At 32.8% G+C, this 27,307-nt stretch overlaps 2 protein-coding genes across 3 annotated transcripts; one reads left to right on the top strand and one right to left on the bottom strand.

The window, feature by feature from the left end:
- The first annotated feature begins 4,364 nt into the window (after positions 1–4,364).
- LOC126738441 (probable ATP-dependent RNA helicase DDX20) lies at positions 4,365–13,940 on the top strand. 2 transcript variants are annotated; one of them, XM_050443831.1, is made up of 3 exons: positions 4,365–4,635; positions 11,572–11,745; positions 11,820–13,940. In XM_050443831.1, exons 1-3 carry the CDS (start codon positions 4,446–4,448, stop codon positions 13,844–13,846), a joined length of 2,391 nt encoding a protein of 796 aa, XP_050299788.1. In that variant the 5' UTR covers positions 4,365–4,445; the 3' UTR covers positions 13,847–13,940. The 2 variants fall into 2 exon arrangements, with proteins under 2 accessions (XP_050299788.1, XP_050299857.1); XM_050443900.1 differs by lacking the exon at positions 4,365–4,635 and adding an exon at positions 5,327–5,537.
- Positions 13,941–18,401: 4,461 nt separating this feature from the next.
- LOC126738755 (uncharacterized) lies at positions 18,402–22,988 on the bottom strand. Its single transcript, XM_050444228.1, has 8 exons — positions 22,237–22,988; positions 21,975–22,169; positions 21,753–21,916; positions 19,575–19,789; positions 19,450–19,522; positions 19,279–19,351; positions 18,596–18,796; positions 18,402–18,540 (listed from the first exon to the last, which is right to left on the bottom strand). Exons 1-8 carry the CDS (start codon positions 22,485–22,487, stop codon positions 18,414–18,416), a joined length of 1,299 nt encoding a protein of 432 aa, XP_050300185.1. The 5' UTR covers positions 22,488–22,988; the 3' UTR covers positions 18,402–18,413.
- Between the last annotated feature and the right edge of the window lie 4,319 nt (positions 22,989–27,307).

Raw genomic sequence — 27,307 nt, 5'->3', positions numbered from 1 at the left:
AAACTGATTAAAGTAAACTGATAAACAGTTTACACTTGATAACGGTTGGAGATACTTACCAACCGAAACGTCGTGTTACATTAAATAAATAAGACAATGCAAGTCCGACAAGATGTTTTTTTTTGAACTAGTGAAGTTGCAAGGTCAGAGTTTAAAAATTGTATTTTATTCATTTGTGAGTGTTTAGAAGCTGTTTTAATACTATAAAGGTAAGTGCAGACTTTAAAACATCTTATTTTTTATGCAAAAAGCACATTTTATATTTTTTTGAGGTTATTTTAAGGTGGCCGGGTATTGGAATAATAACTGGACGACTGGACCATATGGCCGTAGCGGCCGACGACTAGCGTACCTAGCTAAACCCATTTTTTATTTTTCTCTTTTTGGTTTTTATGGAAATTAGTATACATTTTTCTTTGTTGGCTATGTTTAGATTAATCTCAAGTGATATATTGCAATAGTAGTCGGCCGGGGTTAAATTAAGGTACAAAAAAGGTATTAACACTTTAATTTGTTGGCCGACTACTAGAAGAGTATCTAAATAAAGGTTTTGCTAGTAGTCGGCCACCAACATTTTTTTCAGTTTTTCTTCCCATTTTAGACTAAAAATTGCGTTTTTTGCTATTCCAGACCATGCCTAAACAACCAAAGAGAAAGATAGAAGCTCACTCAGAGGAAAGCCTGAAAAAAGCAGTGGATGCAGTAAAAAATGGCGCTAAAATAAGGCAAGCATGCCGTGAATATGGAGTTCCGCGGGCAACAGTACAGGACCGGATTAAGGGACGCGTTGCTGAGAAAACTAGGAAGATGGGACCCGACCCCTATTTATCTGTAGAAAATGAGAAACAAATATTTGACTGGTTAATTCAGTTGGCTAAGTGTGGCTTTCCTCTTAAAAAGCAGGAACTTCTTGATATTGTGCAAAAAATAGTTCTCGAACAAAACATCAAGACTACATTTAAAGATGGCAGGCAAGGGCAAAGATGGTACTTATCATTTCTTCAAAGGTATCCTCAAATTTCGGCCCGAGCAGCTGAGTCAATCGATAAATCACGGGCAAAATTAACTGAAGAATATATCAAATCCTGGTTTCGAAGAATTTTTGGAAAGTATTGGTGCTGCTAATATTTTATCTTCTGCATCAAGAATTTTTAACGCGGATGAGAGCGGGTTTAGTTTATGTCCAAAAACTGGTAGGGTGCTTGGACCAAAAGGGTTGAAAAATTTGTACGAAGTAAAAAGGGGGAATGAGAAAGAGAACCTTACTGTCCTTGTGACTATCTCTGCGAATGGCCGTATTTGTCCTGTTAGTAGTTTATCCCTATAAAAAGCCTCCAAGAGCTATTGTGGAAAGTTTGCCGGATGACTGGATTCTCGGCAAATCGGAATTTGGGTGGATGAGATCCGAGGTATTCATTGATTTCGTAAAAAATGGACTTAATGAATGGTTGTCAAATGAAAAAATTCAAAAACCTATTTTATTTCTCGTAGATGGACATCAATCTCACATGTCAATCGAACTGAGCAAATTTTGTGACGATAACGATATTATATTATATTCATTACCCCCAACCCATTTAATGCAGCCAGCCGATGTCGCAGTATTTAAACCCTTAAAAGAATACTGGCGGCAAGCTGTAAGACATTGGCAAAATGAAAATGTAAACAAATGTTTAACTAAGTTTGATTTTGCACCAGTTTTTAAAATTGCTGTGGAAAACCCAAATCTACCTGAACATATAAGAAAAGGATTTCGGCGCTGTGGACTATTTCCCTTTGACTGTAATGCCGTAGATTATACCAAATGTGTTCAGAGCGCTTTAGAAAATATCCAGCCGACTGATCCAGAGATTAATACAACACAAATTTTATCTTTAGATTTAAGTTTACTTAAACAAAGTTTTAAGTAGTCAAAAAAATTAAATGGTCCACAAGGTTAATGATATAGATTTATTAGTACAGGATTTAAAAATGTATGAGAAGAAAAAGTTTGATGTAGACAATAATTTGAACGAAAATGAAATTAATGAATATGAAGTTTATGCTGATGGAACCCTGTCATTAGTTAGAACAAATAAAATTAATATTATAAGCGTTGATATTATTCCGCAACCAGAAGTCGAACAAGCTCAAATAATATTTGAAGATTATTTGAAGATCCCGGTGAAGATAATAGACCAAATTATGACAGCATAAATGATATTGAAAATGTTTCTGTTTTGGATATTCAGGAGGCAGAGAAAGGTGGAAGTATAGAAAACCTATAATTATTGAAGTAGAAAATTAGCTTTGACCAAAAATCCAATATTGAAACAATTCAGGATGTATCTGTTGATCAAAATAATTATACTAAAGATGTAAAAGGGGAAACTGATAAAGTTTTAAAAAGTATTGACACCGTCAGCGAGAAAACAAAAACGTTATCTACAAGTAGAATTAATAAATACTTGGAAATTCCAAAGCCAATAGAAAAAACCATAAGTGCAAAAGCTGGACCTTCAACAAGCGCAATAATATATCATCAAAAGCTTGGAGAGATTATTATATTGCCAAAGATAACGAAAAGATAGAGAAAGAAAACATAAGAAAAAGAGAAGAAATAGAAAAACGAAAATTGGAAAAAGTGACAAAAAATACAAAGAAGGTAAAGTCAAAAGATGAAAATGGGAAACAGAAAAATTTAATTAAAAGAAAAGTCAAATGTGCACTCTGTTTGGATGAACTAGAAAGCGATGCGGAAGAAGAAGGGGAGAAGAATGTAGGAAGTGATAATTGCCCTAGGTGATTTCATCTTAATTGTACCAAAATGTCTGGGCAGAAATACGATTTGGTGACTGATATGGATTTTTTTGTGATGAATAGTTCCTAATAATTTTGTTATTAATTTTTTACCCGATTAGTCAAAAGTAATTCTTATGATTAATTTTTTTTTTCACATAAAATCCTTCCTATTTTTATATAAGAATTCTACTTGTTTTTTTTTAATTAGCATTTTATTTGTTTTTGTTTTATTTAAATTTATATCAAATATAAATTTATAATACTTATTTTATTTGTTTTCTATAAAATATGAGTATAAATATTTCATATTAATTTAAGTTTAATTTTGTATTTTTTTCTCATTAAATTTCTTTTAAAAAATTTTGTGTTATTGTTCTATTTTTTACGAAAAGCATCCAATTAAAGTGGTTTGGAATTGTTGCAGTAATCTTAGAAGTCCGAACCTGAAGTAAATTGCCTTAATTTATAGGCGGCCGACTACTAGGATATCCATGGCCGGCAACTAGGATATGGGTGGCCGACTACTAGAAAAAAGCATATTTTTAATATAAACACTTATAAAAAATATGACTTTATTGGAGTATTTTGTTTCCTTAGTACGTAAAAAGTCCATGATGTCTGTTTTAACTAATTTAACTAATTTAAAAATCTTTGACTAATTTAAAATTATCACCCTAAGTTGGGAATCACCTGAGTAATGTATAAATCAAATTGATTGTGATCAAAAACGGCCGACTACTAGCAAAGTCACTATAGGTTTAAGAGGGAAAAAGTTACTGACTGCTATATTATAGTTGTTTAATGGTAAGGAATTCTTTTTTAAAAGCTTCACGAGAAAGTGGGATGTTAAAAAGTCTGTAAAATAAAGAATGGAAAGCAGCAAATTTATGTGAGGACGGTGATGTTGAATTATATTGTATAATATTATCTGTTGTTGCTTGTTTACGAAATATTTTAAAGGATATCTTATTTCTTTCCCTCTTAAGTAATAAATCTAAGAATGGTAAGGTGTTGTTCTGTTCCCGTTCGATTGTGAACTCAATTTTAGAGTGAAGAGAGTTGACATAATTATGGAAATTTGTAAGCTCTACCTCACTTCCATTCCAAATCAAACATATAGGTATCATCCACATACCTAATAGCTAAGGAAAGGTACAGCACGTGTTGTTCGGCTCGGTTGCGCAGTAAATTTGTTTACGCCGCTGCCAAAGCAACGGTATCGATCGCCCCGATTTGCATATAAACAGTGCCGTTGCGTTAATTCTTATATTTGTGTTCTGCGCCTTTTAGTGTTTATGTCTTTTTAAAATTAAAATTAAAAAAAGGCGCGCTACTGTCGCTAATCGCGCGTTATTAGGGGACAAAACTTGGCGCAGCTTTGAAACAGATGGTGTACCTTTCCTTAGCTAGACAAACTCTATAGCTAATATTTAATATAGACGACATTCGAGCGCAACCATATGACGACGTAACGCTTAAGATATCGTAAGGCAACCGAGTAAGGCGCTTACTCGCTAAAATATGGCTCAAGTATGTTCGTGCTTCATTGGCATCGATCTGTCAACCTGTTTGATTGTCAGCTTTCGGAGGTTATCTTTACAATTTTCGAATTGTTTTGTTTATGTTTATTTTGAAATTAAATATTTTTCGCAAGAATTGTAATTATGCCAGATTTTAAAAATTTAGCTCATTCTCTTACCGAGAAAGAGCGAACAGAAGATGTCTTAACCGAAAATACAAGTTTTGCTTCTTTAATCTTACCTTCAGATATTATGAAGGGCTTATCTGCCTCTGGCTTTGAAAAACCCTCTCCTATACAAGTCAAAGCTATACCTGTGGGCCGTTGTGGTTTTGGTAAGTTAATTAGAATAAACGGACTTAATATCGCCTTTTAACAAAAATGATGTGTGAAATTCCTTAAAAAACATTTAGTTTATCACCAATATATTTTTGTTTAATCCTTAGTATAGTAACTAAATTGTTAATCATTTATGTCCAGCCACCTATAAGTTTAGTTATCCCTGGAATAAAAAATATATAAATATTAGTTTCAGAAGGTAAGATTATAATAAATTTTCCTTCTAAAGAAGACCTTATTGTTCTTAGGACCTCAGTAGAAAAAAATCTTACTGAAAAATATGATATAGTAGAGACTAGTTTGAAAAACCCCAGAATCAAAATACCAGGTCTTGTAAACAAGTACACAGATAGGGAAATTGAAGATATGATTAAAAAACAAAATAATTTTATATCTGAGAATGATTACCTTAAAGACACATTTATTAAAATGATTCAAAATAAAAACACTATTGACCATCTATGCGGAGTGTGCACCTAAAGTTTTCCATCATTTTATTGCACTAAGAAGATTTATATAGGATGGGGGAGACTTAGTGTGTACGAAGATATTGGTTTGTTAAAGTGTTGGAACTGCCAACAATTTCATCACAAGGGAAATTTATGTACCCACAAACAAGCTTGTAGCAGGTGTTCTGGGGAGCATAATGTCAATGACTGTCAAAGTCATATAGTAAAGTGTAAAAACTGTGGACTGGGTAATAATAAGTACAAAACTACACATAAAATAAATCATGAGGCTAATGATCCACAATGTCCGAGTTACCAGTACCATTTGGCAAGTGCAAAATCTAAAGTAAATTATGGATAACTTTGATCCTAGAAATTTTGACATTGACAATATTAAAGAAAACACACCAGAATGTATGCTGGTGACTCTGAGTGATTTGTCTGGTCATGTAAGTTGTGATAAAAAACTGTTAAATGTAATGCATTTAAATATCTGTGGGCTAAAGTCAAATTTAGACAATTTATTAGTATTTATTACTTCATATAATCTCGTTTCCTATTGTGATATAATAGTTCTCTCAGAATGTCATAATTTAGACACCACAGATGCTGTAAATATTCCTGGATATAGTATATATTATAATGAGGCACATTACAATTCATTTGATGGAGTAGTAATTTACTACAAAAATCATCTAAATCCTGCATTTTCAAATAACAAACTGCAATCAGGTAGTACTGTCACTACTATGACAATTCGCATAGATCATCTAGATTATTATATATTCTCTACCTACCCATCCCCGTCAACCAATGTACTTAAATTTTTGGATGACCTTGATTTATTTTTTAAAAATTGTCAAAAATCTAACATAGATCTGTTTTTAGGCGACATAAATATAGATTTGTTGAAAAGTAGTGATCAAAAAGTTAAAAAATACCTAGCCTTAATGAATTCAATTGGATTTGTTTCCATGTGTAACAAAACTACAAGAGAAATTAGTAATACTTGTATAGACCATATATTTATGAGAAATAAAATGAAAGCCAAGGTAAAAAAAGCCACAACATTTATTATTAACCATGACATTACTGACCACCTGCCTATTATGATACATATCTCAAGTCACGACAAAGAAAATATAGATAGCACTGACATAAATACACTAACAAAAACTGATTACACATGACTAAGACATGAAGCTGAGTTAGTTGATTGGAATGCTATTTTAGCCATTAATGATCCAGAAGAAGCATGCAAATATTTAATAAACAACCTCACTGACATAATAAAAAAATCTGAAATAAAAACTGAAATAAAACTAAAATACAAAAGAGCAAAACCATGGATTTCAACTGGGTTAATTGTTTCTATAAAAAAAAGAGATAAAATGAAAAGAAATTTGAGATTAAATCCTACTGACGAAAATAAATTAGAATATACTAATTACAGAAATAAATTAAAAAGGTTAATTATGGTCACCAAATGAATACTATAAAAATCAAGTTTTTGAGCATAAACATGACATTAGAAAATTGTACAAATTAATTAATGAGGCCAAATCAATCAAAGGACAAATCAAAATGACAAAAAACCACAGATATTACAAATTAAAAAACAAAATATGATTCTGACTAAAAACAATGAAATTGCTGATTATGCTAATGATTATTTTGTTAATATTGGTGCTCAAATTTCTGGTGCCCTTAATATCCCAGAAACGCCAACCCCTATAAAAGAATCAATTCCTAACTCTATGTATTTGAGACCTACAAATTCAACAGAAATAGTAAAACATATAAATTCCCTTAAAAATAATTGCTCCCCTGGTATCGATCAAATTACTTCTAAAACAATAAAACTTCTATATTTAAAACATAAGGATCCAATTACACATATAATAAACCAAATTTTCAAAACAGGCATTGTACCATCTTACTTTAAGGCTTCTATCGTTACACCAATTCATAAATCAGGAGATAAACTCGATATAGGAAATTATAGGCCAATAAGCGTTATTTCAAATTTTGCAAAAATTTACAAGAAATGTCTTAAATCATGACTTGTTGATTTTTTGAATACCATTGACGGCATATCAGAGAATCAATGTGGATTTCTTGAAGGTAAGCAGACAACTGATGCAATGTATGAATTGGTAAAAAATGTTACGGGTAATTTAAAAGTAGGCAAAAAAACGATAGCTCTATTCCTGGACTTGCAAAAAGCATTTGATAGCGTATCCCATTCCCTCCTCATTAATGTCTTTTGCGGGGACCGGTTTTGAGCATCTTTAAGAATTATCTCACAAATCTTACTCAAGTTGTCAAAATAAATAATATATTAAGCTCTCCCAAAAAAATTAAACATGGCGTGCCTCAAGGTACCGTTCTCGGACCAATTTTATTTATTCTTTACATAAACGTGCTTTGTAATCTTAATGTGGGTGGGAAGGTTATAGCTTATGCTGATGACACGGTAATAATTTTTTCGGATAAAACTTGGGAAGGGGTGAGAGAAAAACTTAAGGTTGGTTTCAAAAAAATTTAAAATTTTCTGGATACATTCAAACTAAGTTTAAATATTTCTAAAACATATTATGTAGCCTTTTCACTTACAGCAGCAAATAGACCAAATTTTAGCAAAACATTAAAATAAATTATAACAATTTAATAAAAGAGCAAAACAAAATAAAATACTTAGAAATTATTTTAGATAACAATTTAAAATGGAACCAACATGTTATATATATTACTAAAAAAATCAGATGTCTAATGTACAAGTTTTATTTGCTTAGACAGTTCTTAAACAAAAAAAAATTAATTGTAGTGTATAAGGCACTTGTTGAATCGTTGCTTAGGTATGGTATGTTGGTGTGGGGTGGTATGTACAGTATGAATATGGAACAGTTAAGGGTTATACAAAATTACAAAATTAAAATCATTTAAAAAAAACCAAAACTCTACCCTACTTACAAGTTATACTCAAAAGAAATATCTAATATAAGAGCATTATATGTAATAGAAGTTTGTAATTATGTCCATTTAAATAATAAATTTAGTTGCAACATCATATCACATAACTATCCTACAAGAGGTAAATCAAACCAACTACATAACTCTATCTTATGTAAAAATACTATGGAACAACATTTTGTAGTTTATTTAGGGCCGAAACTTTACAATTTGTTACCTCACAATATAAGAACTATAGAAATCATGGCCACATTTAAGAAGAAATCTAAAGAATACATCTTATGTAACATCTTAAATTTTTTAGAAATTTTTCAATAATAATTAAAAACGATGTACCATAAATCAAAATTAAGTTTATTTTGTGTATTATAAATTTATTAAGCGCGTTAGAAGTAACTAGAGCGTTTGGAAAATGAGGCAATTGTTATAATTTTTAGAGTATTTGTTGAACTTACAGGTACTGCGTACCTAGGTGCTAATATTTATATAGCTTTTCTATTTTGTTAAAATTCGATGTAAATTACTTTATGTTTCTGTTTAAATATTAAATAAATAAATAAATAAATAAATAAATTACTTCACTTTGGTTTTTTTAAATAAAAACCTATGACAGACTTCATCCATAAAAAATTTAATAGATCTAATGAGGCTAGTTTTAAGGATTAAATCACATCAAGACCTGACAACCAAGTCTTTCTACTCCTAAGATCCTTAAACATATAAGAAATTAGAAAAATTTACAATATTTTGGAAGAAAAATTAAAAAGTTTGTTTAACATTGTTACACAATATGCGAGAAAAGAATGTTGAGGTGTGCCAGGTACAAATAGAAATGTTTGCACTATCATTAGGAGATAATTGGTAAAACTTGAGTACCTACCTACCTAATCACCCAGTTATACAGGGTTGTCTGGAAGCTAGATGCAATCCTTTAAGGGGGTGATAGCTGACTTAATTTCAAACATTTTAAGCTAAATATAGGTCGAAATTTGTTTATAAATTTTTTATGGCAATTTTTGCATTTTTCTCAAGAAATACCAAAATTTTACACTTAAACGGTAATAGAGCGCAAGTTACAATTAGTATCGGAGTTTCAAAGTTTATTTTGTTTTGTCTAATGTGTATTAATAAAAATACGATCAATTTCAAGCTTCTGTGTAAACTTATTAGAAAAAATAGAGATATTGAAACATAAAAAATAAATATGGATTTAAAATAAAAATGCTTTGTTTTATGTTTAAATAATTTATTTTATTATATTATACCCTTTATTTTAAGATATCACTCATGCCGATGCCTGGCCAATTCTCAGAATTATGGCCTCTTTTGTGCGGCAGGTCATGTAAACAAAAATTATTAGACTGAGACCTCTCATAAGCCTACTAAGCATTAGAGCCCCGATTGTGGGGTTATTTTAGGTTTTAATGTTAAATAAAACACAAGTCGTCTAAGTAATTCCTGACAGCCAAGGACCAATGCGCTGGACAACTATCTGGCTGAAAGATTATTGGTCTTTCTCGTTCCAATAATCCAGCTTCGTCTAGAAGAATGGGGATATCATTTTGTAGAAAATATAAATAGTTGGCACCATTTAAATTCTCTGGTAGAAAATGTGGTCCAATAATAGTCCTGCCTATTACTCCGGCCCACACATTGACCGAACATCTGTTCTGAAATGATTTTTGTTTTTTCCAGTGCGGATTTGCATCTTTGGCAGCCCATTCGCGGAGGTTGTGGAAGTTAGTAATACCCTCCCTGGAAAAATTGGACTCGTCTGTCCACAAGATACTTCTTAAGAATAACGGGTCCTCGATGTCCATGTTCAATAAAAAGCGGCAGAACTGAATTCGTCTTGCAGGGTCTTCTTTTTGTAAGCCCTGCACCCCCGTACCATGAAAGGGATACTGTCCATCTTTCTTTAAAAAACTTTAAAAAAACAGTGGATGCAGTCGGTACGAAGTTGATAATCTTACAAAATTAGAGAGTGAAACTAAACAACAAGAGGCTAAAATCACACGTTTTTATTTATTAAGCGAGTACCTAACTTGTAACCCCCACCTTAAAGTACCTACTAGGTACCCCTTACCCTAGAGTATCTACTATTAGGTACCTTTGCTTAATTTTGTTTTTATTACTTTTTATTTACCTGAACTGTCCCATAATAGAAAACCAATCCAGTAAGTTTTGTTTACATGACCTGCCGCACAAAAGAGGCCATAACTCTGAGAATTGGCCAGGCATCGGCATGAGTGATATCTTAAAATAAAGGGCAGAAGCTAGGCATATTTTTAGAGAGGTTTGAACGACGAAAGCATTTTCATAACAATTATTTAAACATTAAACAAAGCATTTTTATTTTAACTCCAGATTTATTTTTTACGTTTCAATATGTCTATTTTTTCTAATAAGTTTACACAAAAGCTTGAAATTGATCGTATTTTTATTAATACACATTAGACAAAACAAAATAAACTTTGAAACTCCGATACTAATTGTAACTTGCGCTCTATTACCGTTTAAGTGTGAAATTTTGGTATTTCTTGAGAAAAATGCAAAAATTGCCATAAAAAATTTATAAACAAATTTTGACCTACACATATTTAGCTTAAAATATTTGAAATTAAGTCAGCTATCGCCCCCTTAAAGGATTGCATCTAGCTTCCGGACACCCTGTATAAAAAAATTGTTTTGGCTTAAATTATTAATATAAAGTTTAAATAAAACCTTCTTCAACAATTCCAGGCTTTGTTATGCTAAACATTGACCACCTGTACTTTGTCAGTCACACTAGCTATTAACCATTTTAGCGAGTTTTCAGCTAATTGTATAGATTTATTACTAGCATTGTTGAACTCCTTGGAGAAATTGGTATGAACAGTGTCAACCTGACAACTTTACTCCAAAGGATGTGAGGCTAGTAAGAATTCACTCAAGATTAGAAGGAAGACTTCTAACTAAAAATCACAAAACAATTTTACCATTAATCAGTACCTTTTATTTAATTCTTGACATGTACTTTGCTAATGATGTTAGCATCTTCCAGGAGAAGATTAAAACTCAGAAGATGCTTACATCATTAGCTAAACACGTATTGAGAATGAAATGAGGAGTATTTGTTAGTGGTACAACTTTTTTGTGATTTAAATGTCATCCAAAGGTTTCAACCATACGACTCCATTTACTACTAACTTGCCCACAAAAATAAAAACATATTTTCCTCCTGTTAAATCTTTAAAAGAATCTAAAAAAAAAACAGATTATAAAAGAAACTTGTCTATATAATGCTGTAAATGAGCAGAATGCTATAAAGGAGAAGTAGTTTTTTGACATTACCACAAAGTAACTAATCATAACATATTAACATTAAACTAAACTATAGCATTTTCCAAATGTAAAAACTGTAAACTGTGTACTAACTTTTTGGCACAAGGCAGCTACTTCTAGAATATTTTGCCCAAGAAGTGTTCTGTTAAAATTGTAATAAACACCTTAGCATCTTTTTTGTTACAGATCTTATAGTAAAATCAAAATCAGGGACAGGCAAAACTCTTATTTTTACAACAGTAGCCCTAGAGTCCCTTAAAGTAGAGAAAGAGGCTCCGCAAGTATTAATACTTGCTCCCACTCGGGAAATTGCTATGCAGATACAAAGTGTTGTTAAGAGCATTGGAGCATATATTGCAGGTAACTTTCAGTTCAACCTTCAACCTTATCTTAAAACTGCATTAAAATGTGTTTTAACAGTGAACTTTTTGTAGGACTCCATGTGGAAACATTTATTGGAGGACTCCCTGTAGAAGAGAAAAAAATCAGTTGCCATGTTGTAGTGGGAACTCCAGGACGTTTAAAACAGCTAATTCTAAATCATAATCTCCACCTTGATGCAATAAGACTGCTTGTTCTAGATGAAGCCGATAAACTCACAGAGGACAGTTTTATAAATGACATTACTGAGATTTACAATTTTTTACCTCACAAAAAGCAAGTGATCATGTGCAGTGCAACTTATTCTCAGGAAACTGAAACAGTTTTAGGGAGGTTTATGCATAGTCCAGTGCTAGTATCTGTTGAACTACACAGTCCGTTATTGCTAGGACTAAAGCAGTTTGTTAAATTGCTTAAGTCCCCCCCTAATGTTGTACAACAAACTAAAGCGAAAAATGAGGCCCTTTTAAAGATTCTCTCGTCCATCCCATTTGTGCAGTGTCTTATATTTTCCAACTATCAGAATAGGACTGAAAGTATTCACAATTTTTTGAAACGCAATGGCTGGGATTCAACATATATTTCAGGGGCCCAAAGTCAAACGAAGAGACTAAGTTCCTTATCAGATTTAAAGGAATTTAAAAGTAAAATTTTGGTAACTACTGACCTCACAGCAAGAGGAATAGATGTGCCGAATATTGATTTAGTTATAAACTATGACATTCCTTGTAACGCCCACACATATCTCCATAGAATGGGTCGTGCAGGACGATTTGGGTCAGCAGGTTTATGTATTAATTTAGCATTTATGGGCTCAGAAGTTAAGTTACTGCAGAATATGTTGGGAATTATTGGTCGAGACAATCTATCTATGCCAATTTTAGGAGAAGATTTTGATCTAAAAGCTACAGCAGAATATTTGTATGGAGAAATGGCAGCAGATGTTAATAGTTATTATAAAGAGATTAACGAAATTAGGAATTCTATAAGGGAAAGGTGCAAGAAGCCAAATAAGAAAAATGAGAAGGACTTAGTTAATAATGTCATTGAAGAAAAGATAAAAGATGATGTTTCCTTAGTTTTATCTCAGTTGGCGTCTGGTTCTTTTGATCTGGAAGAAAATAAACTAGTAGAACCCTCTACAGAAATAATGGAAGATAACCAAATGAAAGAAAACGTATTAAGTAATATTCTTCATCAGCTCGCTGAAGAAGGTGAAGTAAGCCCTAAGACGTTGAAAAGTCAAATTGAAAACTCTAAACAAGAAACCTATGAAAAAAATAAGGTACTTTTAAGTGTTGCTAAAGTTCTTAGCGGAGCGGAAGTTACTCAAGAGGACTGTACTCAATTGTCACAACATTTCTTAACTGCGGATTCAGAAGCATCTCTTAAAATGGATGAGCCCGGCACCATCCCTACTGCGGCAATCGAAAATATCTCAGAAAACTTCTTGTTTTCAGTCTACAAGTCACAAATAGATGAAAATGCTCCAAGATGGCAAGATCTGCTCCCGGAAGCCGAAAAACTTAAACTCACAGACACCTATCAAACAGAAACTACTTTGGAGGATACTGAAATATCAGAAGAAGAGTACTATGAAGAAGACGACTATGACTTTGAAGTTGAAAAAGAGATAGAAGTTAATGTTGCGCCAGAAGCTGCTGTTGCTCAATCTAGTGATAATGTTGCCCCAGAAACTGTTGTTGACGAATATAGTTTTATGAAATGGATTCCGGTTACGCCTCAAAGGCGACCTCGAGAAAAGTCAGAAGATCAGCAGTTAGCAATACCTAGTCCTCCATCAGTACCTCATAAAAAGCATAAAAACAGTAGTGACGCTGCTGTATATTGCAATTCTACTGTTACCAGAGTTGATGATACTCAGGGACAGTATCATAATAAATACTACCAATATTTTGAGCATTGTAGTGCTAATTTGTGGCAAAACGGCTTGTCCTTTAATAATGTAGTTAATTTTGACCAATGGTTCGCGCATAGTTGGGAAAGGCAACTGGATAATGTTAGGGACTATGTACAGAAGAATATTTATTTGGATCAAATGTCAAATTTTAATGGATAATGTTTTTGTTTAGTTATTGTATTTTATTTTTTTGTTATATTTTTCTCTTGTGAGGAGACAACAAGGAAAAAATAAAGAATAGATGTTAAGTTTAGATTGTTTATTGGTATTTTATGTTGAAAAGAAGCAGCAGAATAATTAATCTACAGATTTTCGGGAAGGACTTTAATTATTCAGGATAGTCTACAGTTAAGGAAGCGAAGAAAGTAATAGTGTTGCTAGATTTTTGCTTTTGGTTTCTTCAGGACAATGCAACCAGAAATCCATTTTTATTGGATTCCAAGGGGCCTATGCATATTTACGTTTTTTTTATCTCCGAAAGTTATTAGAACGGATAACACAAAATTAACAATTGACTGCAATTTATTATTTCACTATACAGTACTTTCATTTTAAAACCAATCACCCTTAGTAACTTAAAAAAAAAGTCAATTTAGATATACAGAGCGACGTTTAATTTTATACTTGACAAAGTTCTGTCTCCTCCGCACCTCCAGCTAATCTCACTTTGATATGTCAAATGGCAACCCCATCGTGTGATACATTGTAAGCAGCATTAAAATGTCTTCAACAGTGCCAAAAAAATTAAATCGGTTGAGGTAGTAGCGAATGGTGAGCTAAAGTAAATGTCTGGTAATAATGAATATTTTAACGACGTCACACTTAATGTTTGTCAAATGTAAAAATTTAGCGACCGTGCAGCACACCTGTCAATCCACATCCCTGGCAACTGTTGAGATTTCAAAGTGTAGTGCGAGGAAGCTCCATCTTGTTGGAAATACAAATTATTTTCGTTCAGTATCCCAACACCAATTTCATCCACACAAAAGTATTTGGACTTAATGAACTGTTTATTACTAGGGAGACTGGGGTCAATTGAACCATTTTGTACAAATATTTTTTTTCTGGCTAGATAAATACTATAATATGATCAAAAAATAGGTAACATATAACTTGACCTAGTAGTTAAATTTGACTATAGATAAGCGAAAAAAAATATGCAAATAAAAATAAGTGGTGGAGCATAATGTTTCAAACGACGGGGTCGTTTTCATCAAGGGTCAATTGAAACACATTATGGGGATAGTTGTAACAAAAGCAATATAAAAAACACATTTCTTTTTATTTTCTTCTATTATTCAAAAAAGACTCGAAATCATATAGAAACTGTAAAAAATGCATAACAACAACAAAAAAATAACAGAAGCTAATATTCTGCTTATGAGGAGGAACATTAAACAGAAACGTGGGAACATAAAATAAAACTTAGGAAAAAGTTTAAAAACAAAAAACAACTGGTGGTTCTTATAATATAGATGTGTAACACTTAACTTTCAATTTTTGGTCAGTCACTTTGGCAATTATGGCAAACATAATATGTGAGCTCTTGTGGGGTGCATGCTTCATGCGACCACATTTTGCAGTTAGTACCACCGTTCACCTGCCTTACACACCAAACAAAAACATTCACTTTCGTCGTCGGTAGAATTTTCAGATGACTTCTCACGGGTGTTTTTTTTGGGATTTTCTTTGGACCCTTCTTTTCGGTTTCCAGATTCCGTTTGACTTTTTGTATTTTCTTATTAGCTTCTCTCTCTATTTCTTCCTTTTCCGGTGTACACGGTTGACTTCCTCTTTTTCTTTCCTCTTGCGTTTATTTTTCTTGGTGAAGCTTTTCCGAAAGGCCTAACAACTTCTGGTGAAAACGTGTTATTTTGGGTGTTTTCGGAAATTTCACAATTTTTTAGGCCCCGAGAAGTTGATGGCGTTGGGTTTTGAATGAAACTCATCTTCTCAGGTTGGTACAGTCAGATTGTTTCCTGGATTTGAACTAGAATGATCATTTGGAGGTTCGGTTGAAGGCAACCTATTGGTAACAGACGTAGACGAGGTAGGATTATCAAATGTATCTTTCAAAGTAGGATCTGTCAGATTCTGATTGTTGCCTGGATCTAAAGCAGGTGAAACTGAAGGTTCGATTGGAGGCAACCTATCTGTGACAAATGATGGCGAGAAATCTATCTCTGTAAAAATATCTCTGTTAAAAGGATATATCCTGTACACTTAAATCTGGCTTGGATATTGCTTTGTGTAAGAGCTAAGAGCAATGATGTTGCGAGAATTCCGGGAAAATCATATATAGACATCGGTTTACCAGGGTGACTACGAATCCAACCATCACAAGCAGAGTTTATTGCTTTCTTAAGAGGACCGAAAACTGTTCTATCGAGGGGCTGACATTTATGCGAGCAGTGGGGTGGGAAAGAAAGTATTACTATTCCATGAGTTTTACAATAGTCTAGAGCTTCTATACTAATACGGGATGAGTGGTTATCCAGTGTGAGTAGAACCTTATAAGCTTGTGAAGAATTTGTGTGCTTTTGAAAGTATTTTAAGAACAAGACGAACTCTTTTTCTTGCATCCATCCTGACCCGTTTCTAGCCTCAATACACCCTGGTGGACCATCACGAATAAAATAATCCTGAAACCGCAGTTGAGGAAAAATAAACATGGGCGGAATCGAATTGCCTAGTGCGTTTATTGCCACCGTAACTGTTACGAGTGTACCACGTTCTTGTGAGGTAATTGCACCCACTTGTTTCATGCCTCTTTTTGCTACAATTCGATTTGGTTTCTGGACTGTTGTCACACCAGTTTCGTCTACGTTGTAAATATCCTTTGCTTCAAATTTATCTCGATCCAAAACTTTGGCAAGATTATTAAAAAATACAGAAACATTTGCACAATTGAAGTTGGTTGCTCTGGCTAAGCTGGTTGCTTGTGGTGCTCTTATCGATAAGTCACGGTGTCTTGACATAAAACCGGAAAACCAGTCTTCTCCTGCCATGCCATTTTTAATCGGTAAAGTGTCCGGTTTATCTATATCATATTTAATGGTTAATTCTAACGCAAGTCTCCGAATATCTTTGGTTGACAGACCTTGATAAATGTCTGCAGCTTTTTTATGTACTTTACCATTTCGGTTTCTTGAAGTTCATTAAAAACTTTATTTGTAGGTTTATAGCTCATTGTAACAGGTGGTTGACCTTCAGTATTCCCCGCAGCTTCTTTCTTTCGCTTGTATATCAACAAAGACACATGAGAGATCCCAAATTGGTCGGCAGCTAAGCGTAGAGAACTTCCATTTTTGAGCTCTGCATATGCAGATTCATATAAAGATATATCGCGACTTGAACGATCAGTTTTCGGGACTCTTTTACGGGGCATCTGAAATGAAATAAACTAATTAATTTACTAGATAAATGTCCTAACTAATGAAAGCTGATAAACAAACTAAACACACTAAAGACTCAATTACAGTTTATTTCATTTTAGAAATGAACGGCGGGGTCAGTTGAAACGTTACAAACGTCCCCGTTACAACTGACCCCAAACGACTTTTTTAAATAAATGACACCATATTTACTACAAACAAAATGAATTTCAAATTTAAACCAAAGTAAAATAAAGCTAAGTTAATGGTCTAACTAATGAAAACCGACAAACTAACCAAATACACATACAGACTCATTTACACATGCATAAGAAATATAGCAAATACTCACTTTGGATACGTGTTACAATTGACCCCAGTCTCCCCTATACATTTTTACTGGTAAATCTCTCCAACAAGACGAAGGTAGATGGAAAATTTTTTACTATTTAAAATAATGTATCACACTTAGCCGTTTGAAATACAAAAGCTTGAGGTTGAGAAAATATTCATTTATTCACTATTCGCTGATATGTCAACCGATTTAATTTTTTTGGCACTGTTACATAGACATTTTAATGCTGTTTACAATGATGTGTCACACGATGGGGTTCCTATTTGACATATCAAAGTGACGTTAGCTGGAGGTGAGAAGACTTTTTTTCCTATAAACATGTGTCCTAAAATGCACCCCCCTCAGAGTTACAGCCCACGCAAATTGCTTGAAGAAAATCGATTATTTGGAACCGTTACTACAAATTATTATGCGTCGATTCTTCTGAAAATTTGCATGTCCTCGTTTTTTGGATGCCCTTTTTATTTTCCGTCCAAAAAATGATTTTTTATGGCTAATTACATGCTGTACTACATTTTCAAATTTCTTATTGGAAACATAAGATATGGGCCATCAAAAGGGTAAGTTTCCCCGAATCCTCCGAATGGGGTTTACACCATTTTTGGGACGGAAAATATCAAGAGGATCCAAAACAATTAGGACTTGCAAATTTCCACAAGATTTGACGTATAACTGTAGTCAGTGTTCCAAATAATCGATTTTCTTCAAGCAATTTGCGTGCGCTGTAGCTCTATTTATAGGAAAAAAAATCTTATTTAACTCCAACGATTCGCTCTTGAAATATTTGCACCGAATTTTGTAATAGTCTGTATATCAAAGCATTTAATTAGGTTTATCCAAACTTAATTATCTAAGCTATAGATTAGCATTGCCTGTAAATAGCCCAAATATATTTGAAATTTAAGAGCTTTTAAGAAGCAACTCAGGAATTTCACAGTTTCGTTCTATTTACCTACATGGGAAATAATATTACCTATTTTTTGTACAGGTATGTTTTTTATTCACATTTTTTATAAATTCTATCACAATTAGCCAAGCCTAACCCTAAAAGGCTTGCTTGTAGTGCTTGAATTTTAGAGACGAATTGATTGGATAAATTTTCCGCCAGCCAGCTGGTACCAAAACTGCAAAAAAAAGTATCATACATTTTTTAAAAACCTAAATTAAGAAAAAGTTTACCTTAATAGTCCCATATAAAGTTTATTTCTTCCCTGCACGTGCCTAGAATATGTTGAAGCATTACACAAAGCATTTTGTAGACAGGCACCTCTATCTTTGTCTATATCTATTGCTGCACTGAAGATTTTTAAGGTTCTTTTTGCCATTTCATTGGAAATTGTGTTATCGGGATTGATATCAGTTATAGTATCCTGTATTGACCTAAGAATACATTGTGTAATTCAGCACACTTTAAAAAACAGAAACCGCAAAGATAGAAACTGTTTGTGAAAACCCTATTTTTAAATTTGTCAATAATATAATTTAATCGTATTTCCTAATTCATAGTTTCTTTAGTACTGCCGTCCAAAGTATAAATGTGGGTAACAGATTTTTGTGAAAATTGAGTTTTTTACGTTATGGAATTCTATACATCTTACTATTCTTTTCAATTTACACCTGATATTTATGCAAAGTTTACTATACATATATAAGAGAATCAATACAAAATGAAATAGTAAAACTTGATTTCCTCGGATATAACTTAAATGCATTTAGCCACTTTTATGCTTTGTACGGCATAGTAGGTCTAGATGTTCCATATTTATTTAAAAATTGATAAAGACAAAAAAATAAAGATGTGCAATTCCTTTTAAATTGAACTTAAAATAAAGCTGATAAAATGAGTAAATTGATATATTTACCGAAACTTTCTATATTCTCCAGAATCTGCTAATGGAGATTCCGTATCTAGTCCATAACCAGTCTCGTACGATTCTAAATAACAATTTCATGGATATTATGATTATATTTAAATCAAATTCTTAAATAATATTGTTAACATATTAATTTTAAATATTTATTAGGTTTTCTACCTGCATTTACAGCTGCCGGAGCTGCATTAAATTTCACTATCCTGGTACTAACAGTAGTTGTCATATTATTTGACTAAAAAGTATACATATTAACATTGCTGATTTTCTCCTAAAATTGTACTTACGACAACAGATATTGACATAAGCAAATGCAAAAGAAACATCCCAAAGGACAAAAAAGCCAAAGTCGTAAGGGCCAGTTCGAACAGATCAGCTAATTTTTCTCCTTTATTGTAGGATGGCTTTTTATAAGATTGGTAATAGGTTTTGGGGGGGTAATGGGCTGGCGGGTGATTACTGTAGTAGTTATGGTGCCCGCCACTATCGTATATTATGTAATCTAAAAAAGTTTATATAAATATATAAATTGAGGAGCAACTATCCAAAACGCATTAAATCCATTTTTAAAAATTTTTCAGGTGAACATTAAAATTTCCTGTATTTTAGACAACCTGTTATCCTGACAGTCCAGTTTCATCAAAATGATTTAAATCCATTAGAAACAGCTATAGTGAAATCGGGGAATTAAGCAAAATGCATTAAATCGTTTTATACATGGACCGAAAATATGGCTGGTAGGGGGTATCTGAATTACCTGAAACTTCGCCTTTTCTGTGACGGGTGTGGCGGGCAAAACAAAAATGCCCATGTAATCCATGCCCTTTATTACTTTTTAAAAAAACACCCGAGAGTTTAAAAGAAATAAATATTACCTTTCCAGTAAGAGGACATAGTTTCTTACCAGCCGATAGGGTATTTGGCCGAGTAGAGAAAGTCTTAACAAAACAAACAACAATCAAGACTACAGAAGAATACAACAATATATATAGCGAGTTTGGAGAAGTAAAATATCTTGGGGAAGACTGGCTTCTAAAAAAGACTGACGGTATAATTATCCGACTTGAAAAGGGTCGTGTTGTGAAAGAATCAAGCTTCACCCATCTCCATAATACTCTTCGAAAACTTTAGGCATTAAAGTACTTCTGAAACTCCAAAAACTCTGCTTAAAAAAGGTAAAAAGGACTCTCAGCTACAAATGGAACTACTTGAACTTGGAAGACCTCTTAAGGGAAAAAAGAAAAAATCTTTAAAACATTTATTGGGTCAAGAGTTTGGTGAAGAATGGGAGCAAGAAGATGAACTGGAATGGTATAAAACTATTTTGGAAACCAGTGGAAATGAAATAGAGAACGAACAACACGACAATGCTGGAGCTACCTGTGACTGCTTAGAAGAAGATGTCGGTTTACATATTTGATTTCCTTGTAATTTTCTTAATAAAATAAGTTTTTCACTAAAATTACAAATTTTATTAACCTTGTAAATAATATGACATATTTGTTTTGTACAAGACACAATAAATCCAAAAAAGAATTAAGCACAAAGAAATAAATCCACACTAAGCAAAATGACATAAATCCGCATTCCAATTAAGCAAAACAAATTTAATCCATTAAAAAAATGAACATATTTCTATTAATGTTATACATTTTATAATGGAGCCGCACTTTTTTTGCGATAAAGCTGTTTTTAAAATCATTCTTTAGAAGAACAAATTTAAATTTTTTCTTTCAAATACTTTTGCTGGTTTTTAAGGTTTTACTCAAAACAACATATTATGGATTTAATGCCTTTTGAATAGTTGCTCCTCAATTATTAATACGTCTGTCCTGCTACAAACTGATCATGAAATACCCAAAAAATACTACATACGCATATTATAAAACCTTTTGCTGAAGAACTCCATTCAGTATTAAAAAAGTGTCTGTAGTATCTAAGTCCAGTTTTTAAAACTTAGAATGCCACTATAGACCGACCAACAATAAATATTATTGCTCGTCTTCAACTTTGAGAAAAGTAAAAGCAAGTTTCTTCCGTTCCTGTTCATTCAAGAAATTTTCACGTAGAAAACATTCTATATATTCTAAAATTGTGAATATTCAGGGAATGATCTACATTAGCAATGTAAATATTCCACGATTTTTAACATTGCCTTGTAACTGAAGTGTTTTTAGGAATCAGAAAATCATATGCAGACCATATGCTATAAGATTGATTGGAGACAGTAAAAAAATTATTTAAAAAAATCACGTTTTCTAGACGTCCAAAACATTACTGTAATAATACATAACTAACGAAAAAGATAAAAGCACTATTAAATATTATCTCATCTGCCCAATTATATTTCCTTTTCTTTTCAATAATTGAGCATATGAGATTCTTCTACTTTCTAGATCGATATTTATTTAAATAGTGACGTAACATCTAACAAAAGTGACTAATTTGAAGTTATTATCTTTTACCTGCTGAATCTGTTAGCACGTGATAGTCATGGTCATGTTTTGTAGATATAGCAGAAATTTTATCATTTTCATGAATATCTGTTTTCCTAATATCCTCCAGGTTTTCGTCTGACATGTCTGCTCTTTTATTATGATTTCGATATATGTCATTCAAAGTTGCACTTCTGAAATTTTTTTTAAGTTTACTGAAACTATTTTTCGAAAATTTGCTGTTTAACTTACTTCCTTAACCAATCTTCATATGAAGCTAGTCCTTGATCTGTAAGCATATTATTTTTTAAAGTCTCTCTCTCTTTTATGTTTGGTTCGTCCATCCCTAGTTCTTCTCCCATCCTCTTATGAAATGATTTTTTGGACACTTCAGCTACTATTTGGTTTGCCACGTAGTTGCGGCAAAGATATTGATTTATCATCGACCTATTAAATTTTAGTCGAACTAATTTTTTGCTTCATTGGTGTACACATTCTTATTCAATAATCTTACCTATGAAACGACATGGTTTTCATGGCCTGTTCAATACTTCCATCTAAAGTTGCTTCTTTATCAAAATCATTAACTGTCCCATTCAGATCCTGATAATCGTGAGTTCTTGGAACCACCTTGTCAAAAACAGTTGCTGGCATCCATTTTGGTGATAAAATATCATTCAAATTCACACAAACGTTTTCAAAAGCTGCATTAGATCTTATGTTAATTAAGAACAAGCTTAAAACTGTAAGAAAGAAGTGCATCATATCTTGCGAATAGAAAAAAAATAGACGTATTTTACAATGTTGATGCAAAAAAGTAACTATTGTGCTTAAAACTATAAGTATAGAGGCACAACTGTGGGTATTATGTCGTTTTCCTACCGTTATTCTGGTCGACCATTAAAGTAATCAACAAAATTTTCCGAGCAGAAAATGGCTTGTCTTTTTCATTAACGTGCATATTCCCTGATGTGTGGAACTAAGCTGCGTGTGAAATGAATTATGTTGCTTCATTGGCATTTAAAATAAAAAAAATTACATAATTAACAGCACATTACAAATTGACCTACTATTAAATTTGAGTTATTATATTTTTAGAAGAAATAAATTTGGTGATAATCGGAACAGGTCATTGTTCACGATTGAATCACCCTGGTGACTTTATTCCAAAAAATTAAGAAAAATAATAAATGCCTTTTTATCAAGTAAAAAATTGATATACAAATCCATATCAAGGTACGGCTCAGGGCTACGCTATCTGGAAAATGCTTCATTATTAAGGAATTTGTAGACAGGAAGCAAAATAATATAAAAACAAATAAAAAACACAATTCACATCATATAAATACTCATAATCATGGTACAAATAAAAATGTTAAAATATATTACTTATAATGTTCAGGTAAAGACAAACTTGATTTCAAATGGCATTTCTTTGCATTGTACATTATAGAGCTTTTAACTAACTTTCACTGGAAAAGAAAAAGGGTTACATGTCTGCGTCTGTGTGGCCACGGGGAATTATTGTAAACCTTTTTTAGAACCTTCAGCGCCAAAACTCAAAGGCAAGAGTACACCCTCAAAAACAATAAAAATCATGCATATAAACACCCGATCTGTAAGAAATAAAGCCCAAATGCTTGAGGCGTTCTTAGAAGACAAGTCATTTGATATTGTTTGTCTCTCGGAACATTGGCTTAAACAGGAAGAAGCAGAAGTTCTACAGCTTGGTAGTTACAAACAAGCTAGCATATACTCGAGAGCATCCTTTAATGGTGGGGGAGTAGGTATATATACTAAGAATTGTTTTTAAGTAACAGTGCAGCATTTTTAAATGTATATGTATGTTTTAGCAATATAACGGTCTCCATCAGGAAATTTCCAACAATTCCGAAATTCAATTGAATCAATTATAAATAACATTGGTATACACAAAAAAAAATTTTGTGGGAGATTTTAAAGTCCACTTCAATACTAATCAGCAGAATTTCCTTGACCTTTCTGACATCATGGGGAGCTATGGTTTTAAACGAACTATAACAGACCATACAAGGGCTGGAGCTTGTCTGGACAACATTTTTATAAATTTCAGTACCGATTCCTTTAAATCCAGTGTGTTCGTTATTGGGGTGTCGGATCATCTTGGACAGGAGCTCGAAGTGATCGTTGATCGTATTATTGGTGGAACTCTGCACCACCACAAGGTATGTAGGCCTGTGACCCAAGGTAAGGAGGTATGTTGTCTTTCTTCGAACTGGTTTCCTCATATAACTGGAATTTTGTGACAGAGGAGAGTATAGCTGTCAATGACTGTTTTAAAATATTTCTATCTTCTCTAGAAAAAGCATATACTCAATCTTTTCCCCTGAAAACATATAGGGTGAGGACCGATCAGAGAAATACAATAAATTGGTTTGACAATAACCTAAGGGCCATGAGGGATCATTTGCAGTTACTGAGTGGAGTGTCTCGACAGTACAAAAACAGAAATTTTGAGGGGGAGTTTAAGGACTTTCAAAAAGTTTATAGAGCTGCTATACAGGAGGCAAAAATAAAAGCCAATGATAAATTCATCTCATCAGCTTCTAATCTGACTAAGGCCGTATGGCAAGTTGTTAATGGTAGTGTAGGTACGTCAAAAACGAATAAATCTCATGAAAGTACTTTAACGGCTGACGATTTCAATAATTTCTTTTCACGTGTTGCCCATGATACTGTTAGAGACATTCCACTGTCGCAGGGTGACCCAATCCAAAGTCTCTCTTTTCTGGGTATGCCGGAGAATGTATTCTCTTTCTCTCCTGTATCATTCATAAAAGTAAGAGAGATTAAAAAATAAGACTAGTCAAGAGATCTATGGGCTAAATGTCAAATTAATTAAGTCTGTTAAAAACATCATAGCTCCAGTAACAAAACTAATAAACAGATGCTTCAGGGAGAACACTTTTCCAGGTGTGCTCGGATCAGCCAAGGTAATACCTATTTTTAAAAAGGGTGATCCTGATAGGCCCGAGAACTAGCGTCCTATCTCTTTGCTGCCCATAATCTCAAAAATCTTTGAAAAATGTATTGCTGCTCAACTTGTGAAATTTTTTGAGGGTAACAATCTTTTTACATCCAGCCAGTTTGGTTTCCGGAAGGGTAAAAGTACCACTATGGCCATTTTAGACTTAGTTGATTACTTGTTAAATGCTTTTGATAGCTTGCAATATGGCAGTGCCTTGTTCTGCGATCTGAGCAAGGCATTCGACTGTGTTCCCCATAACATATCGTTGCAAAAACTTTCTAAATATGGACTCAGTCCCAACAGTGTTAAACTTCTCGCTTCCTATCTGGGCAATAGAGATCAGATGGTAAGTGTTCGTGGGGTGTCATCAGCAAAAAGTGGGATAACCATAGGTGTTCCCCAAGGATCTGTTTTGGGGCCTATCCTCTTTTTGATCTATATAAATGACCTACCATTAACTGAACCATCTGGTAAATTCACCATTTTTGCTGATGACACAACAGTGGCATGTGCCGAAGATACTCTTGAGACCGTAGAGAGGAAATTGAGAGTATTACAGGGGAGAATTCATGAATGATTTAACATGAACCGATTGCATCTCAACGCAGGCAAGACCAGCAAAGTTATTTTTACTCTGAGACCAGCTGACATATCAAAGGATTTTTCTGTTAAGTTTCTGGAAGTTTCATTGGATCCTCTACTTCACTGGCATTCCCACATTAATATTGTTGCCGGAAGGCTAAAAACCTCTATATATGCCCTTCGAGGATTGTAGATCTGTTTTCTCTATGAAGGGAATACTTACCCTACCTTCCGTATATATATTGGAAAATCTTTTATGGGTACACAGGAATAGGGATCGGTATAAAGTACATGGTGATATACACAACTATGGTACTAGAAACATAAGTAGACTAGTTCCAATTTACCAACGCTTAACAAGGTGTCAGAGTGGTCCCGGATTTCTAGCTGTTAAGTTATGTAATAAACTTCCTACCGACTATGTGGATTTATATAATAAAATAAAACAAATTCTAGTCTCTAATGCCTTCTATTCAACTGAAGAGTTTTTAAACTCCACATTCTATCTGTGATATTGAGTACCTACCTATATATTGCATTTTATTTAAGACATATTGTGATTGTGTATTATTCATAGTATGTATATCAATCACTGTGTTCTGGTTTTATGTAGTGTTTTAGGAAAAATTGTATTATCAATTTTTATAAACAGTCACCCTATTTTTTAACTTTAACTTTGTAATTCTTGACTTGTGTAAATACTATTTTGTATATTGGCATTAATAAATTGATTGATTGATTGACCGTGGGTAGTTGTGAGATGGCCTTTCTTGAATTAAGAAAGAGTTAATATCTTATGAACACATGCTCAAAATCTAGAGATATTTAATTATTTTAATTGCAAAGTGGTTCTAAATTTTAAAATTAAATATTGTTTGTAACCATTATAAGAGGAGATACCCCAATAACAAATTAATTATCACGTGGTATTGAAATACTTATTTTCGCCAGAAAAATTTATTTACAATATAAGTATGCAAAACAACAAAAATCCTCATGCATTGATTATGGCTCTACAACGTGTTTCCATGCTAAAGATTAAGTCATCCAAATCTTCTTGGAGATTTGCTAACCAACACTGTTGAAGAAATTGAAACAGCTGATCTTGGTTTTGAAACTGATTCTGGCTCTGGAAAACTCTATAGGATTGACATCAGGTGATTGAGCTGACAGTCTAAAACACGAATGCTCTGCTCTTTCAAAAAATTTCGTGCGGAACTAGTGTAAAGGATCATTCAACTCCAACATATTTATTAGCAATATTCTATTTTATTCCAGTAAGGAAATATTGCAAGGCTAGATTTAGGTTACCATGAGTACATTCACCTTAAAATAGTTTAGTAAGCATTATAATAAATGGAGTAATAACTTTTCCAGTATATTGAGTACGATGAGACCAGTTTATTACTAAACTGTTAAAAAGTATATTCAAATCAAACCGAATGTAAGAATAGAATGATTATTAATAAAAAGTCATTAAACCAAGTAACGTGGGATTTTTATTTTACACTAGCTGTGTGTGGAGTGGCATTATCATGCATTAAAATAAAATATGCACCAACATTTTGGGCGTATGGAACAATAATAGGTTCTTGAACATTTGTAACGTAGCGGTCTGCAGATAAGAAATGACCCAGAAGAATGAGCTCAGTTCGACTAGGTTACTAGATTACCTTTTCTCAACTTTCTGTAGATGGTATGTCTTGGTGTTAAGAAGTTCAAAACATTTTCTACGTATTTTATATGAGAAGACTTTAGGAACGTTTAGGAATATATTGGATTGCACCACGATTTTATGGTAACTAAGTCATTTAATATGGTTTTATGTAGTGTCTTAATATCCGGGTTGCTCCAAATAAAACTTCTCTACATACAGATGGATTCATCCTTGAGGTCTATATTTACAAATAATACACTTAAACTAAAAAAATTATAATTAATATAACTAAATACTAATTATTATAAATTATTATTATTATTTTATTCAAAGCCCTTA

This window comes from Anthonomus grandis, chromosome 1 (genome assembly GCF_022605725.1).
Source record: "Anthonomus grandis grandis chromosome 1, icAntGran1.3, whole genome shotgun sequence".
NCBI classification, from domain to species: Eukaryota; Metazoa; Arthropoda; class Insecta; order Coleoptera; family Curculionidae; genus Anthonomus; species Anthonomus grandis.
Note: the sequence above shows the minus strand (reverse complement) of the source record. Positions and strands in the feature narration are given on the sequence as shown.

Bases quoted from the DNA above. Each gene is read 5' to 3' on its own strand.
- LOC126738441 (XM_050443831.1), top strand. From the start codon at position 4,446: ATGCCAGATTTTAAAAATTTAGCTCATTCTCTTACCGAGAAAGAGCGA. The intron at 4,636-11,571 runs GTAAGTTAATTA...TTTTTGTTACAG, and splicing joins TGTGGGCCGTTGTGGTTTTG to ATCTTATAGTAAAATCAAAA. The intron at 11,746-11,819 runs GTAACTTTCAGT...AACTTTTTGTAG, and splicing joins CATTGGAGCATATATTGCAG to GACTCCATGTGGAAACATTT.
- LOC126738755 (XM_050444228.1), bottom strand. From the start codon at position 22,487: ATGATGCACTTCTTTCTTACAGTTTTAAGCTTGTTCTTAATTAACATA. The intron at 19,790-21,752 runs GTAAAAGATAAT...AAACTTTTTTAG, and splicing joins CGTGCTAACAGATTCAGCAG to ATTACATAATATACGATAGT. The intron at 19,523-19,574 runs GTAAGTACAATT...TATACTTTTTAG, and splicing joins TTATGTCAATATCTGTTGTC to TCAAATAATATGACAACTAC.